Raw genomic sequence first — 13,248 nt, 5'->3', positions numbered from 1 at the left:
GAGTGAGTGGCAGTGAGTGGTGGGGCAGGCATGAGGGCCCAGGATGGGGCAGGAGCCTGGGCCCAGGCTGGCACAGGGTGCTGGAGCAGGGAAGGAGGTGGGGAGAAGCAGCAGCAACAGAGGGGACGAGTGCAAGGCCCCAGCCAGTGCCCAGGGCCGGGGTTAGCAGCAGGAGCACCGGTGCCCAGGCTGGCACATGGTGCTGGAATGGGCAGGGGGTGGGGAGAGGTGGCAGCAACAGAGGCGAGGAGTGCTGGATCTATGCTGGTGCCTGGGCCAGAGCCAGGGCCAGTGGGATGGGGTGGCAGGAGTGCAGGACCTGCCCAGAGCTTGGCGGCAGGAGCTCCAGTGCCCAGGCTGGCAAGTGGAGCCAGAGAGGCTGCTGGGCAGGCAAGAGGGGTGGGGAGAGGTGGCAGCAGTGAGAAGTGGTGAGTGCGGGGGCAGGCATGAGTGCTGGACCAGTGCCAGTGCCCAGAGCCAGGGCCAGGGCCAGCAGGGGTACAGGCCCAGGTTGGCCTCTGTGGCTGGTGTGCTGTTAGGTGGGCAGGGGAGTGGGGAGAGGCAGCAGTGGCAGAGTGGGCAGTAACTAATTAATTTCTATTTACATTAATTTCTATGGGGAAATGGGTTCTGCTTAGCGCAGTTCTGCTTAAGGCTCAGTTTTTCTGGAACCAATTAAGAGCACTAAGTGGGGGTTGCCTGTAGTTCAATAACTATTAAAGCATGATGCATGTGTCCTTTTTTACAATGTAAACAAACAAACAATTAAGACAACTTTGGCATGATTTTTGTTAAAGTCAGCAGGTGCAATTTATATATGCCAAAATTAAAATGTGCTTTAATTAAGTTTCAGAAGTATAAAGAAAGAATGAAATCCCACTAGTGGTGTGTCCTCCTTTAGGATTTAACTATTTCTTGTTTTCATTATGAACTCTCAAAAATGTTTTTTTGCAAATTATAATCTGTGGCTGGCATCTGAAGTGGAGCCTTTACTTTTGATCCACTTGGTGGTGAAAACTTGTGTTCCACATTGACCCAGTGTCATTTAATACAAAAAATAACTGTATAAGAGGAATCATACAAGAAGGTCACCATCACACTTGGTCTTTAAAAATTTTTGGCGTAGTGTATGGTGAAGTATGGAGATTCCCAATTGCACCCAACAGGATAAAAAAAAAATGGATTGGTGGTGCGGGGTGGAAGAGAAACTGCAAGGGCTGAAGGAGAGTGGGGAATGCACATAAAAGTTGGCTTTATATTTCTAGCAACCTTAAGGGTTGACTCTTTCATAAGCCTTCCCTACAAAGTCCTTAATTCCCTTTTTCCAAAAAAGAATCCTAGTATTTTCAATTTGCATCCCACAAAACATTTAAACTGATTGCAGCACTCCACATTTTTCAAACAGAAAAGACATTCTTTGATAGGGTCTCTTGAAGGCCTTACTATTAGGGACATCACAAGTGCACATTACAGTTTCATGCACTGTATTTACTAAACTCAGAACTGGTATTTAGAACAAAATTGATTATTTTGTGTGTAATTTTATTTACAACTAATCCCAGCTAAATAATCTGAACAAGCTTTTATTTACCTTCACCAAATGTGGGGCATCCTGTCTGTTTAGTTGGTACTGAGGCAACTGGTCACAGTGAACTATCCAAGGGTGTCTAAGAACCTGAGCAGCAGTCAATCTTTGATGTGGGTCAACATGGAGCATCTTTGAAACCAAGTCCTGTCAACAATGCAGGAGCTGTTAATTCAAATCAACATTAAGAAAAAAACACCCACAAAAGCCCCAACTTGCAGTACTACTGCTTTTCAGAGCACTAAAATTAATTGAGTTTAAAATTCAAGATCTGAAGAAATGTATTTGCAGATACCAACAATTTAAACAAATATCCGGACCATTTCCGGAAGCGACTGAAATGTTACTACAGTTACTTCAAGACCTACTGAAGAACTTAAAAAACAAGCAATCTTTGGAAGAGGAGGATACCTTTAAAAAAGGCAAGGAAATAAACTTCTAACACTGGGAAAACTGCTAGTGGAAAAATGTATTAGTGATCTCAAACGCTATTGAGACATTGGGGCACTTAGCAACAGCATGGAAACATTTACTTAAAAAAAAAAAGAAAAGGAGAAAAAAGGAGGAAGAGAGAAAGAGAGAAAAAAGAGAAGGAAAAAACCCCCACAATATCCCTCATCCCTCTTAAATTTGAAACAACAACAAAATTGCATAGTTACGCAATTTTAGATACAGTCCAGCCATGTGATACGTGGCACCGCAGATGTATCTGCTGTACCACATACCAAAAGTTCAGTTGTTCTCTGTATCGCAATGGAACAGTGCAGGGGTTTTTTTGACCCCATGATATCCATGGGTCAAAAAAACCTGTGGGGAAAAAAAAGTGGAGCAGTTCACATGGTGACACTGTGCACCAACAGAAGCCAGAGCCTGCCTGGCAGGAGCTGCACTTATCCAACGCTTGGCAGGCTCTGTACAGCGTTGGATAAGGCTGCTGCGGCCAGCCTAGTGCTGGCCCCAGCCTCCCCCCTACCCTGCCCAGGGTAACCTGCTGCATGCCAGAGCATGTGTTGGCACAGGTATTCCTCAGAGACAAATAGTGGCAGCATAAGGTGCTCTGCCGCTAGTTATCCCAGAGTTATCAAATGTCCACGCATGTCTAGATATGGCCATAGAAGTCCACAGTGTATTAAAGGGGAGGAGAGGGTTGAAGATCATGATATTTTTATAGAAGAGTTCTAGTTAGCTATCATAAAAGTAGCATTCTGGTGCAAGTGATTATAAACAATGCTCCCTGACCTAGTAAGTCCCAAAAAATTAGAGTTTGTGGACCCGCTTTCCACCTGTATATCCAGCTGTAAAAGACAAGACTTTGATATTATTTAGCCCCAATATGAACAAGTTCTCTAGAAGATGGGAGCAGGCTGTGGCTCCTCCAATTTTCAGACTACTCTTGGTTTTCCAGGCAAGAGTTATATGCTTAAAAACCCCCAAATAAGTTACAAAAACAGGTCACCTAGGACAAAGGGTGTCAAACATGGCTCATGGACTGGATTCAGGTTCGTAATGCTGCACAATCTGGCTGGTGGATCTCTGGACCAACTCCATGCACTGGCCCTGACCATGTGCTACCTGCAGTACTGGGTTCAGGGGATTGGTTAGGGGCCTAGATCGGGATGCACACTGGACATGGCCTGTCCCTTTCCTCCCCGTGCTGTGTGCAACACTGGATCCAGCATGTGCACAGCCCACATCCTCTGCTGGCCCTGCTACTGTATGCACAGCTCAACCCCATGTTGCATGCAGGGCACACAGCACTAGATTCAGCCTGCACACTGGGCAGTGCATGCCCTGTGCTGACCTCGCTGATACATGCTCACAGCTTTGGGCCTGAGTGCTGCTTGAAGTGCATGGGCTGGACTTGGCACCATGAGCCAGCCCAACAGCTCCTATCTAGCCCATGAGATTAGTTGAGTTTGACACCCCGACCTACTACAACAGCTATAAGTTATTGGTATTTTAGTAGTTGATTATTCAAACATAATGAAATTAGGATGCAAAAATCAAGATTAAAAGTATGGTCCATTCACTGCAACTAAGATTTCATATTCTCTAGAACAAAAGAATCAGCTTAACAGCTGCTTCATTTCCTCAGAATCTGCACTGGGGAACTGGCAAGAGGATAATCATCACTTCAGGGTGTTCTCCCCTCCCCCCGCCTTGCTTATTAATACTACACACAAAGAATGGTAGTCCTAAAAGTACCTGAGAGAATAAGATACTGACACCCAGGGAGCTCAGTGGGACCTATATAACTGTTTTCCTTAAGTACTTTTGAAAAATACCATTTAGAAACCTCTTGAATTATTCAATTTCATATCCAAGAATTAGGGTATTTGAAATCTACTGTAACATGGTCTGTTGGGAAACCATGCTTTTATATTAGTTTGGTTATAGTATTGTAGAAGAGAAAAAAAATGTTTCGCAGACTGGAAGAAGGATGCTGGGAGAACAGACTACAAATTTCAAACAAAAGATACATAGGGGAAAAAAACGTTCAAAGTGTGGTATAAACTATACTTTTTTTTCTCTTCCTACATTCAGCTGAAATTGAAAATAACATAATTATCAAATGAAAATCTACACACGATAGATAAGTTACCTTTATTAATATCTGTATCCTTTAAGATAACCTATTTTTAGAATGTGTGCACACAAAATACCTTTGCAAAATGTTTGCATCCATTCTGTATATGAAGGAAAAAATATACTTGCCTTAGCTGTATCTGATACTGAATTCCAGTAGCCTCCACTGAGAGAGAATTTCCCACTACCTATTCGTGCCAAAATCTCTTCTGGGGTATCATCAGGACCATTTGCAAAAGGAGTGTAACTAATTAATCAAAAGATTTCAGAGTTTTAAAATCTGTTCCAGTTGAGGTCCAAGCTGTATTTCACATTTAAATCACAACTGCCAGTAGTTTCAACATAAAGATAAAAGTAACAGACACTAACTATAGTGGCATTTAATAAATATAGACTGCAAAAACCTCCAAGTTGTATGTAAATAGTTGAAGATGCATCATAGTTTGTGATTAAGAGCCTGTTCCTTCTTTCACTGTATGTTCTTTGAGTATAAGTATAGGCCAATTCAGAATCAGAGCTGTAAAGACTGTCCCTCTTAATGCTTTTAATGTCCTTTTTAAAGGACACTGATTAGTACCAAAGTTTGTACATTCTGGTTAAACGAAAGAACAAAATGTGCGAGAACATGGAAACTGATGACTTGATGACTGACTTGCAGAGGAACAAAATACCAACCTGGCACTAGATGAAAGCAAAGACAGGGAAGCCATCAACCTTAAATGATTTCCCTTGTTCAATTCCTCATGTCTGCTGCTGAGCTAGCAAAATATACTAAAGCACAACAAAGAATGAAAATAACTTTTTAAAAACGTGTATGGCTTGCCAGTTTTAGTTGAGATGAACGTGTTGCAGCACACAATTTAAGACTGATAACATTTTAGATTTACCATGTTACAGCCTGCATACAGGTTACACTTGTCTAAAGGTGGGATTTCTAATTATTACTCATTTAACTTTACTTTTTTCATCCTTTTATGCAAATCATTCACACTGCATATATCATTCTAACTACATCATGTCAAATTATCTGATGACTGATTCTTGAGAGCTATCAAAGCTCAGAGCATCACGATTATATTTTAAAACTACATATATTCCCTCCAGTACAGCACTACCCTTAATTAAACTTCTTGTAGCACAAAAGCTATTTCAAATAGAATAATGTATCCAAGTTCTTTCCTTTTCTTCAAATCCTACTTTTATTCTTAAGTTGCCACAAGGCAGAAGATATTCCACTGCTGGAAACTGTTCAAGTCTTATGCAAGTCAGACAAACTCAGATATTTATTTTGTATAAATTACTAAAAAAAGGCGAGTGCTGGGCTCAACCTTACCACTGAAACCAGAGGGAAGTACTGATCATGTATAGAGAACACTAGCATTCTGCAGCACTGAATCAATATTTTGTGCACTTATATGTATTTACCTTAACAATGCTTTTACAGTAATATCTGCCAACTTACCCAGTGAGCATAGTATAAAGCAGAACACCGAGACTCCATATATCACAGGCAGCATCATACCCTTGTCTTTTTAAAACCTGTAGAAAACAAGTAATTATCAAAACAGCCCAACCTTTTCTGTAGTAATTAGTGTTCCTTATTTTATTTCCTTGAAGATGACAAATACTTTGTTTCAAAAGCTTAGTCCATTGATAATTTTACCAATTACACCACAATAACCCTTTAGCATGCCTAAATGATTAAAAACCATCAAAGTGACATGAAAGCATATACCCACAATTTCATATTTACCTCTGGAGCCACAAAATTGGCTGTGTAACATGGAGTCATCAACAGACCATTTTCTGCTCGTAGTTGTTTTGCAAAACCAAAATCACAAATTCTAATTGATTCTGGATTACCAGATTCATCAACATAAAGAATGTTGCTAGGTTTCAGATCTCTGTGAACAACCTAAATAAAAACACAAACATTAAAAAAAATATGGCAGTACTTTTTTATGCTTCTATTACAAACATCCATCTATTCCACTGCTTAGTTTATTTTTAAGCTGCCATGACCATGGACTATAAAAAAAGGATGATGCTTCTACTATCAACTGCAGCGTTCTAATATGCAATATTATTGATTATCTGAAAACCAGAATGAAGACTTAAGAGTTCATTTTGTAAAGAGGACAATGCTGTACAAGGCTTTACTGGGCACTTGGAAAATGAAAGAAAACACTTTTCCTGTACAATAAAAGCAGTTCTTCTAACTCCAGAATACCTAATTCAAGCTATGTATAACCATATTCTACTCCCGGTACATGTATTCCATGCACCATTCAAATAAGCCGCATTTTAGGAACAATATTTCCAGTACTTAAGAGCTGCATGAATCCTTGCAATTAGTCTGGCCTTCTGAAATTGAACGCTTAAATTCCTGTTTTCCTGAAGCAACTTTTCTAAACAAACAAACAAAAAAAAATCAGTTTGTTCTAATTCAGAAAATCCTAATCTACTAATGACAGCTAGTGATTTGATGTCCTAAATGGATAGCTTGCAAAGTAGCAGCATTTTGGACCAAAGAGACTTCTACATTATTACCCTTTTGTGCCATTTTTTTCCTCATTAGCGGTAGCAATCACCATCAATGAGCCTGGTATTGAAGGCAGAGAGAAAAATTCTGGTCCAGAATATTCCTTCTAGTGAGGAGGGTTTTAAACAAGGTTCACCAGGAATGGAAACAAAAGCCAAGAGATGAGTAAAGAGCCAGGGATTTGGAGAAAAATATCATAAGGGGAAGCAATAGCAGAAGCATTAGCAAACTTCTTGGAAAAAGACAGGGAAATCAGTTGATACCTGAAATGTTTATATACAAATACAAGAAGCAGAGGGGATTACACAGGAAGAATTTGAGATCTTAGTACAATCGCAGAATTATGAGGTAACTGGGATATAGAGATGTGGTGGGATAGCATAGCTCACATGACTAAAGTAGTCATGGATGGATATAGCTTGTTAAGGATAGACAGTGGAGAAATGTTGGAGGTGTTGCCATGTATATGTATAGCTATTTAAAGAGTGTGTACACACACACACACACACAGCCCCCCATGACTACTTCAGAGCAGGTTAAACAAATACTTGAATGAGATGGTTTAGTCAGGGATAATCCTGCCTCAAACAAGAGGTTAGACTAGATGAACTCCTCAGGTCCTTTCCAGTTTTAATTTACTATTATTTAATTAAATACATTTTCTTCAGATATTAGATTTTTTTGTTCATTATCAATCCACTTGAGCAATATATGGGGAGTTCTACAGTTTAAGAAAAACTTTGGTGCAGAGTATATCTTTTGTATCAAGTATTTATTGCACTATGGTAGAATTCAGCCGCATGTGAATTTATGCATTAAAAGAACAAGGGTGTTTCAGTATGCATTTGGAAAAGCATTTCTAAAATAGATTTTTACCAGCAGAACACTTACCCCTTGTGCATGGAGGTATTCAACAGTTTTTGTTATTGTGAGGAGGACAGCACTGGCTTCCCGCTCTGAAAAAAATTTCTGTCTAAGAATTTTGTCCAGCAGTTCTCCTCCTTTCATGAGTTCTGTTACCAGATATACATATTTTCCATCATCATATACCTGTAATAGTTGGAAAAATAGCATGCAAAGCTTTTTTGTAATTAAAAAACCTTGTTATTCCCAAGTGTAAAAAGGTAAAAACCCTTATCAGCTGTATAAAATATCAAATTACCATCCCTCAAAAAATTCTACTTAAAACTTCCATTTTCATTTTAAGAGAAACTGTAAAAGGCAAAGAACACGTGACCATCAGGACCAGAATTACTTCAGATGGCTTTCTAGATACTACTTCAGCTAGGTTCTGATGCAGAATTCTAACTGGCAATACCCTTTCTGGAAAAGAAGTGTTACTTTGTCCATATAGCTTATTCCCAGCCTACTGAAATCAATATTAAGATTTCATCCTGTAGTTTTAAATTATGAAAAACTGCTTAAGTGCCACATGGTTTTTTATTTTTTAATTTAGTCTGCTTATGCTAGTAAAAATAATCAAGTTCTTCTCCTTCTCCACCAGAGGGCACTACAATCTGTAAATGCAATAAAAATTTTTTTTCAAAGTAATGTCTAAAATCATGCTTCTCATCCAGGGTGCTGCAGTATAGGCAGTATAGGGAAGTGCTGTAGTACATGTGTAGAGATAGGAGCCTCATTAGGGTTCTCTGATAACCCTGAAGCAGACAGGAAAGCTGGTTTGTACTGCAGCCCTTTGTAGTCTGGTCCCCTCACTCTTCCCAGAGAAATATGCAGGACAGTTCTGCCTGCTCATTTTACCTCTGTTTGAGACACTATTTAGGGCCAGACCAAGCAGGGTTATAGCACAAACCTGCTCTCTGGCCTGTTTTTGGGTTAGGAGACAGAAGTGTGTGAGCGCATGTACACAGCCCTTCTTCCCGAGCCTACTGTGCAGCAGGTGCATGAGACACATCTACCAGACAGCACCTGCAACATTCAGCTGTGATGCAACGCTGAAGCAGCACCAACAGTGGTTCTCAAAAAGGGATGCCGCAAAAATTCAGAGATGCTGGGGAGAGTGCCCCAACTAGAAGGTTGAGAGCCACACTAAAAAGCAATTATTATATAATTGCAATATTATTATTATGTAATTGCAATATAGCAATATTTTCGATTAATAAAAACACACCAAGTTTCAATTTCTAAACCAAGGCAGATTTTAACTCATCCAATGCTCAACTCTAACTCTTACTGTTTTTACACATATTAGAGTGTTCTTCAGAATCAAGAGAAAGAACTAAACAGCCATAAGTCACACAGCCTTACAAGTCTTCGATTTTATAAGAAATAAAATTACAAATTTCTACTTTCCCAGAGAGAGCAGAGGGATTTAATTACTAACTCTTCCATGCAATTTCCTGAAATAAGTAATTCAATTAACTAAAACAATATCTTTAACCAAGAAGCTGTTCAGATATTTTAATGTTATAAAACCATAAAAAAGAAATAGTACTGGACAGTAGGTTAATAGTTTTACACATCTGAAACTGATGCTCAACAATTCTAGGCATGCTCACACTAATCCAGGTAAGACAGATGAAGCAGTATAATTTATTACACTTCAAACTGAACTTAATCAAATGTCGAAGGTGGATGTTTTAAGCAAAAGTTCGGTAACTGTTACCTCTGATATCCCCTCTGCTACTTCATGCCTAAAGAAACCTTTAGATCTTTAGTGGCTTTACCAAATTAACCTTCCATTCCCAGAAAGTAGCTTCTATTGAAAAATGCTGTTGAGCTATCTTTCATAGTCAGGAATATACTGGAATGGAAACTGAAGAAGCCCCAAGACACTGTGGTCACAAGAAAAATTCTAAGGATGCTGGCTGTAGGGAGGCAAACCTTTAATAGAAAGGCTTTTTGGCTTCCAATTAGAAACATTCAGGGTGCCAAAGCAGTAACTCATATTTCTTATACTGTACATCTTTTGGGTTGAATAATGACAGATCTATTAGGACAGAAGGTCAGAACGGACCAGTGACAGTTCTTTGGGTGTAACCAAATAATTCTGGTGCAAGTCACTCCAACACTAAAACACAGTAAACTGGGGGCAGAGAAGGAGGTAGCAGTGACCTCCAACTTGCAAAACACAAAGTGAGCTTCTGGGAAAGGACTAAAATGTATAGTCCAGATGATGACAAAGTATAGATCGGGGTGGGCAAAATATGGCCTTGCAGGCTGGATCCAGCTCGCAAGGCCTATCCAGCCCGCAGGCCTCCTAAAAAATTTAGAAAATTAATATTTCTCTGCCCTTGGTTCCTGTCAAAAGTGACAGGAACCAAGGGCAGTAGGACTCAAGGGAAGCCCTTCAGGCTCCCAAAACAGCAGGGCCCACCTGGCCACCCCCCCAGCCAGAAGCCCCAGGAGAAGCTTCTGGCCTGGGACCATGTGACTGCACTGCACCGAAACCACAGATAAGGGGGAAGTGGGGGGGGGGGGGGGAGGGGGGACAGGGAAGGAGCCTGGGGAAAAGCTGAGCACAGGCAGGAGCGGCGGGGAAGCGACCCCTCGCCTGCTCCATGCTCAGCGCCCCATGCTGCAGCTGCTTGCAGCCTGCATGGGGCTGCCTGTGCCGGACACCCCCACACAGGTGGCAAGCAGCTGCAGTGCAGGGCACTGGCCATGGGGTGGGCAAGGGGCCGCTTTTCCCCCTCCCTGTGTTCAGCTTTTGACGGGGCTCCTTCCCTTCTCCTTCCCAGTGTGGAGGAAAGCAGCCCTTCCTTGCCCCATAGCTGGCACTCTGTTGCAGCCACTCAGCCCACGTGGGGTTGTCCAGAGCAGGCACAGGCAGCTACATGCAGGCTGCGAGCAGCTGCAGTGCAGGGAGCCAGGCACGGGGTGGGCGAGGGGCTGCTTTTCCCCGCCTGCACTCAGCACCACCTTGTAACCTGGCCCCACTACCAGCCTGGGCCCTGCGCAGCTCCGGGCTCGCCTGTTGGGGCTGCGTGTGGCGACGGCAGCTGCGGCCCCCTTGCTTGCTGCGCTGGGCAGTGTTTGCCACCAGCGTGGCAGTGGGGAGGCCGCAGCTGCTACGCAAAGCCCTGATGGGTGGGCTTGGAGCTGGCACGGAGCTCAGGCTGGCAGCAGGGCAGGTTTCAAGTTGGTGCTGAGCGCAGGGGAAAAGCAGCCCTTCACTCGCCCCGTGGCCGGTGCCCCGTGCTGCAGCTGCTTGCAGCCCACGTGGTGCTGCATGTGCCTGTTCCAGACAACCCCACGTGGGCTGAGAGTGACTGCAGCAGGGAGTGCCAGGCACAGGGCGGGCAAGGGGCCATTTCCCCCCCCATGCTCAGCACCAACTTCTTCCCTGCTGGCGAGCAGGGGGTCGGGGCTGTGCACTGCCCCCTGCCTGTACTGCAGGGCTAGAGGGCACTGGGTGTGAGTTGGCAGGGAGCCAGCAGGAGCACAGGGCCCGCACCAGTGTCCTAGAGCCACTGCCGGCAAGGCCCAGGGCAGGGTGGCAGAAGTGGGGGGTCCTAGTTGGCAGGGGCTCTATGGAGCTGGGCCAGCTCCCCCCCTCTCCCTGCTGGTGCAGCCCAGCCTGACTCCACAGATCCCTGTCAGCCTGTACCCTGCTCTGGGCCCCACCGGTGCTGGCCCTGGAACCAATGTCCCAATGTCTTGGGACCAAAGACATTGGTCCCAAGATGGTGACCAGGGGGTGGGGCTACCCATGTGGCCCTCGACAGCCTGCCAAAACTGGGTAAGCAGCCCCTCCACCCAAAATAATTCCCTGCCTCCAGAATAGATCCTACACTGGGGATACCTGATGACATATAGTATAAATCCTACACTGGGGATGAAGTTCACTCAGAACTTGTAGAGCCAGGGAGTTCAAGATGCATTCAGATATCTGTGTAGTTCAGACTTTGTAGAAATGGTTACCTGTTGTATTCAAGAATTGAGGCCTCCAGCAACATTAAATAAGTCAGTGGTACCTAACCTTTTTTTTTTTTTTTTTAAACTCCCTCCTCACCCCCCTCAATCCAGCAACAGCTCTGCTGGGGGGCCTGATCTGGCTGGGCAAGTCTCTGAAACTAGGTGGTGAGGAAGTGATGACAGTGCTAACTGCTATCACTCCCCTGCTGCCAAATTTTGATTCGTGGGGCGACCTGCAGGCCACATCATGGCTCAATGGGCTGAATTTGGCCAGTGGACTGTTGAGTTGAGCACCCCTGAAATAAAATAAACCATGTCTGACCTCTTTGGGGGCAGAAAGACTACTTTTGAGATGAGAAATCCATTATTCCAATGGTGTTCAGGTATATCTGATGTTCCTTTCCAAGTCTATAAGCTTACCAGAACTTAGCATTTGTGCTAAGGTATCTCTGGTCCTACATCTTTCATAATTTTTTTTCTTCTTATGCAGTCTACTGTTGTGCAGTGATGATCTGATACTCAGAAGTCTACAGCCTGATTAATTCCTGTACAAACACTTTAAGAAGATGCAGAGAAGTGATGATTAGTGAGGTCAAGGGATACTATTCCTCCTCAGCTGAATTATTTTTGGGTACTGTCCAGGAGAAATATTTTGGGAAATGTACTGGTCTGATAAATACTGAATTAACAGTGATGTGATTATAACATTAAGTCACTTCTTACCAGATGCTTTCTATAGAAAGTCATGTATCAACTGCATCATCTGCACAGGCCATGCCTTTATCTTTTCTCCATAACTTTGAAACAGATGCATATTCTTCTGACCATGTGGTTTAAATACTGTAGCTTCTCCCTCTCAAAAGGCTTCCAGTACTGGTACACAGTAATGTTTACTTTGGTCAAACCACAGTAGATGTTTTACTGATCCAGGAGGCTGTGAGAACATACCTATTCCAAATGCCATCTGTGGCATTATGCGTAAGAGATGGTGGTTAATCATGCCTTTGCTAGGGTGGAACATGGGATAACAACAACTTGTACAGAAGTTGCAATTAGTGTTGGGATCCATGTTAATTCATCTTTTTCCCCACTTTTAAAAAGTTTCTAACTCTAAAATTTTTCTTACATCTCTTTCTCTCTTTTTAAAAGCACACTGTAGCATTTCTTTTAATTTTCTTTTCATTAAGATTGTTATTAATAAACTATGTTACACTGAATGCCTCCACATTGCCTTTCAAGTAAAGTGCCTTAAAAGGGAAAGTTATTCTTAACATAATTGAGTATTTCAGTTTTCTATTGGTAGGAATCTCTATAAATTGCACCAAAAGTACCCCTGCAGCAGCTTCTTTAGTATTTTCATTTTGCCACTTGTCTCCCTCCCCCTCCACCAACTGGTAGATGGACCCCGCAGCAGGCTGGGCTGGGCTGCTTGCTGCTGTCTTAATATACCACATTTTTTGCTTTCCCACCAACAGCAGAAAATGCCTCAGCTGATGGGGCCCCTCCACCAGTCAGGGGAATGGGGGTGGTGGAAGGGGGAGAGAGAAGAGGGAAGCAGCGAACTGAAAACATTAGAAGGAGCTGCTGCAGGGTGCATATCTGGCGTGATTTATGGAGATCCCTATCTATTGGATATCGGTATTATGACATTTGAAAT

At 42.8% G+C, this 13,248-nt stretch overlaps 1 protein-coding gene across 2 annotated transcripts in view; it reads right to left on the bottom strand.

The window, feature by feature from the left end:
- Positions 1 to 13,248, bottom strand: part of RPS6KA3 (ribosomal protein S6 kinase A3) — a 108,721-nt gene that overhangs the window by 7,871 nt on the left and 87,602 nt on the right. For both annotated transcript variants that reach the window (XM_090062473.1, XM_090062482.1), the window contains exons 17-21: positions 7,605 to 7,763; positions 5,925 to 6,086; positions 5,634 to 5,710; positions 4,301 to 4,418; positions 1,592 to 1,732 (exon numbers count right to left, since the gene is read on the bottom strand). In XM_090062473.1, the coding sequence (XP_089918599.1) occupies positions 1,592 to 1,732; positions 4,301 to 4,418; positions 5,634 to 5,710; positions 5,925 to 6,086; positions 7,605 to 7,763 (657 nt within the window). The remainder of the gene's footprint in view (positions 1 to 1,591; positions 1,733 to 4,300; positions 4,419 to 5,633; positions 5,711 to 5,924; positions 6,087 to 7,604; positions 7,764 to 13,248) is intronic.

The sequence above is a fragment of the Crocodylus siamensis genome, chromosome 1 (genome assembly GCF_052110815.1).
Source record: "Crocodylus siamensis isolate JL-2025a chromosome 1, ASM5211081v1, whole genome shotgun sequence".
Lineage (NCBI taxonomy): Eukaryota > Metazoa > Chordata > Crocodylia > Crocodylidae > Crocodylus > Crocodylus siamensis.
Note: the sequence above shows the minus strand (reverse complement) of the source record. Positions and strands in the feature narration are given on the sequence as shown.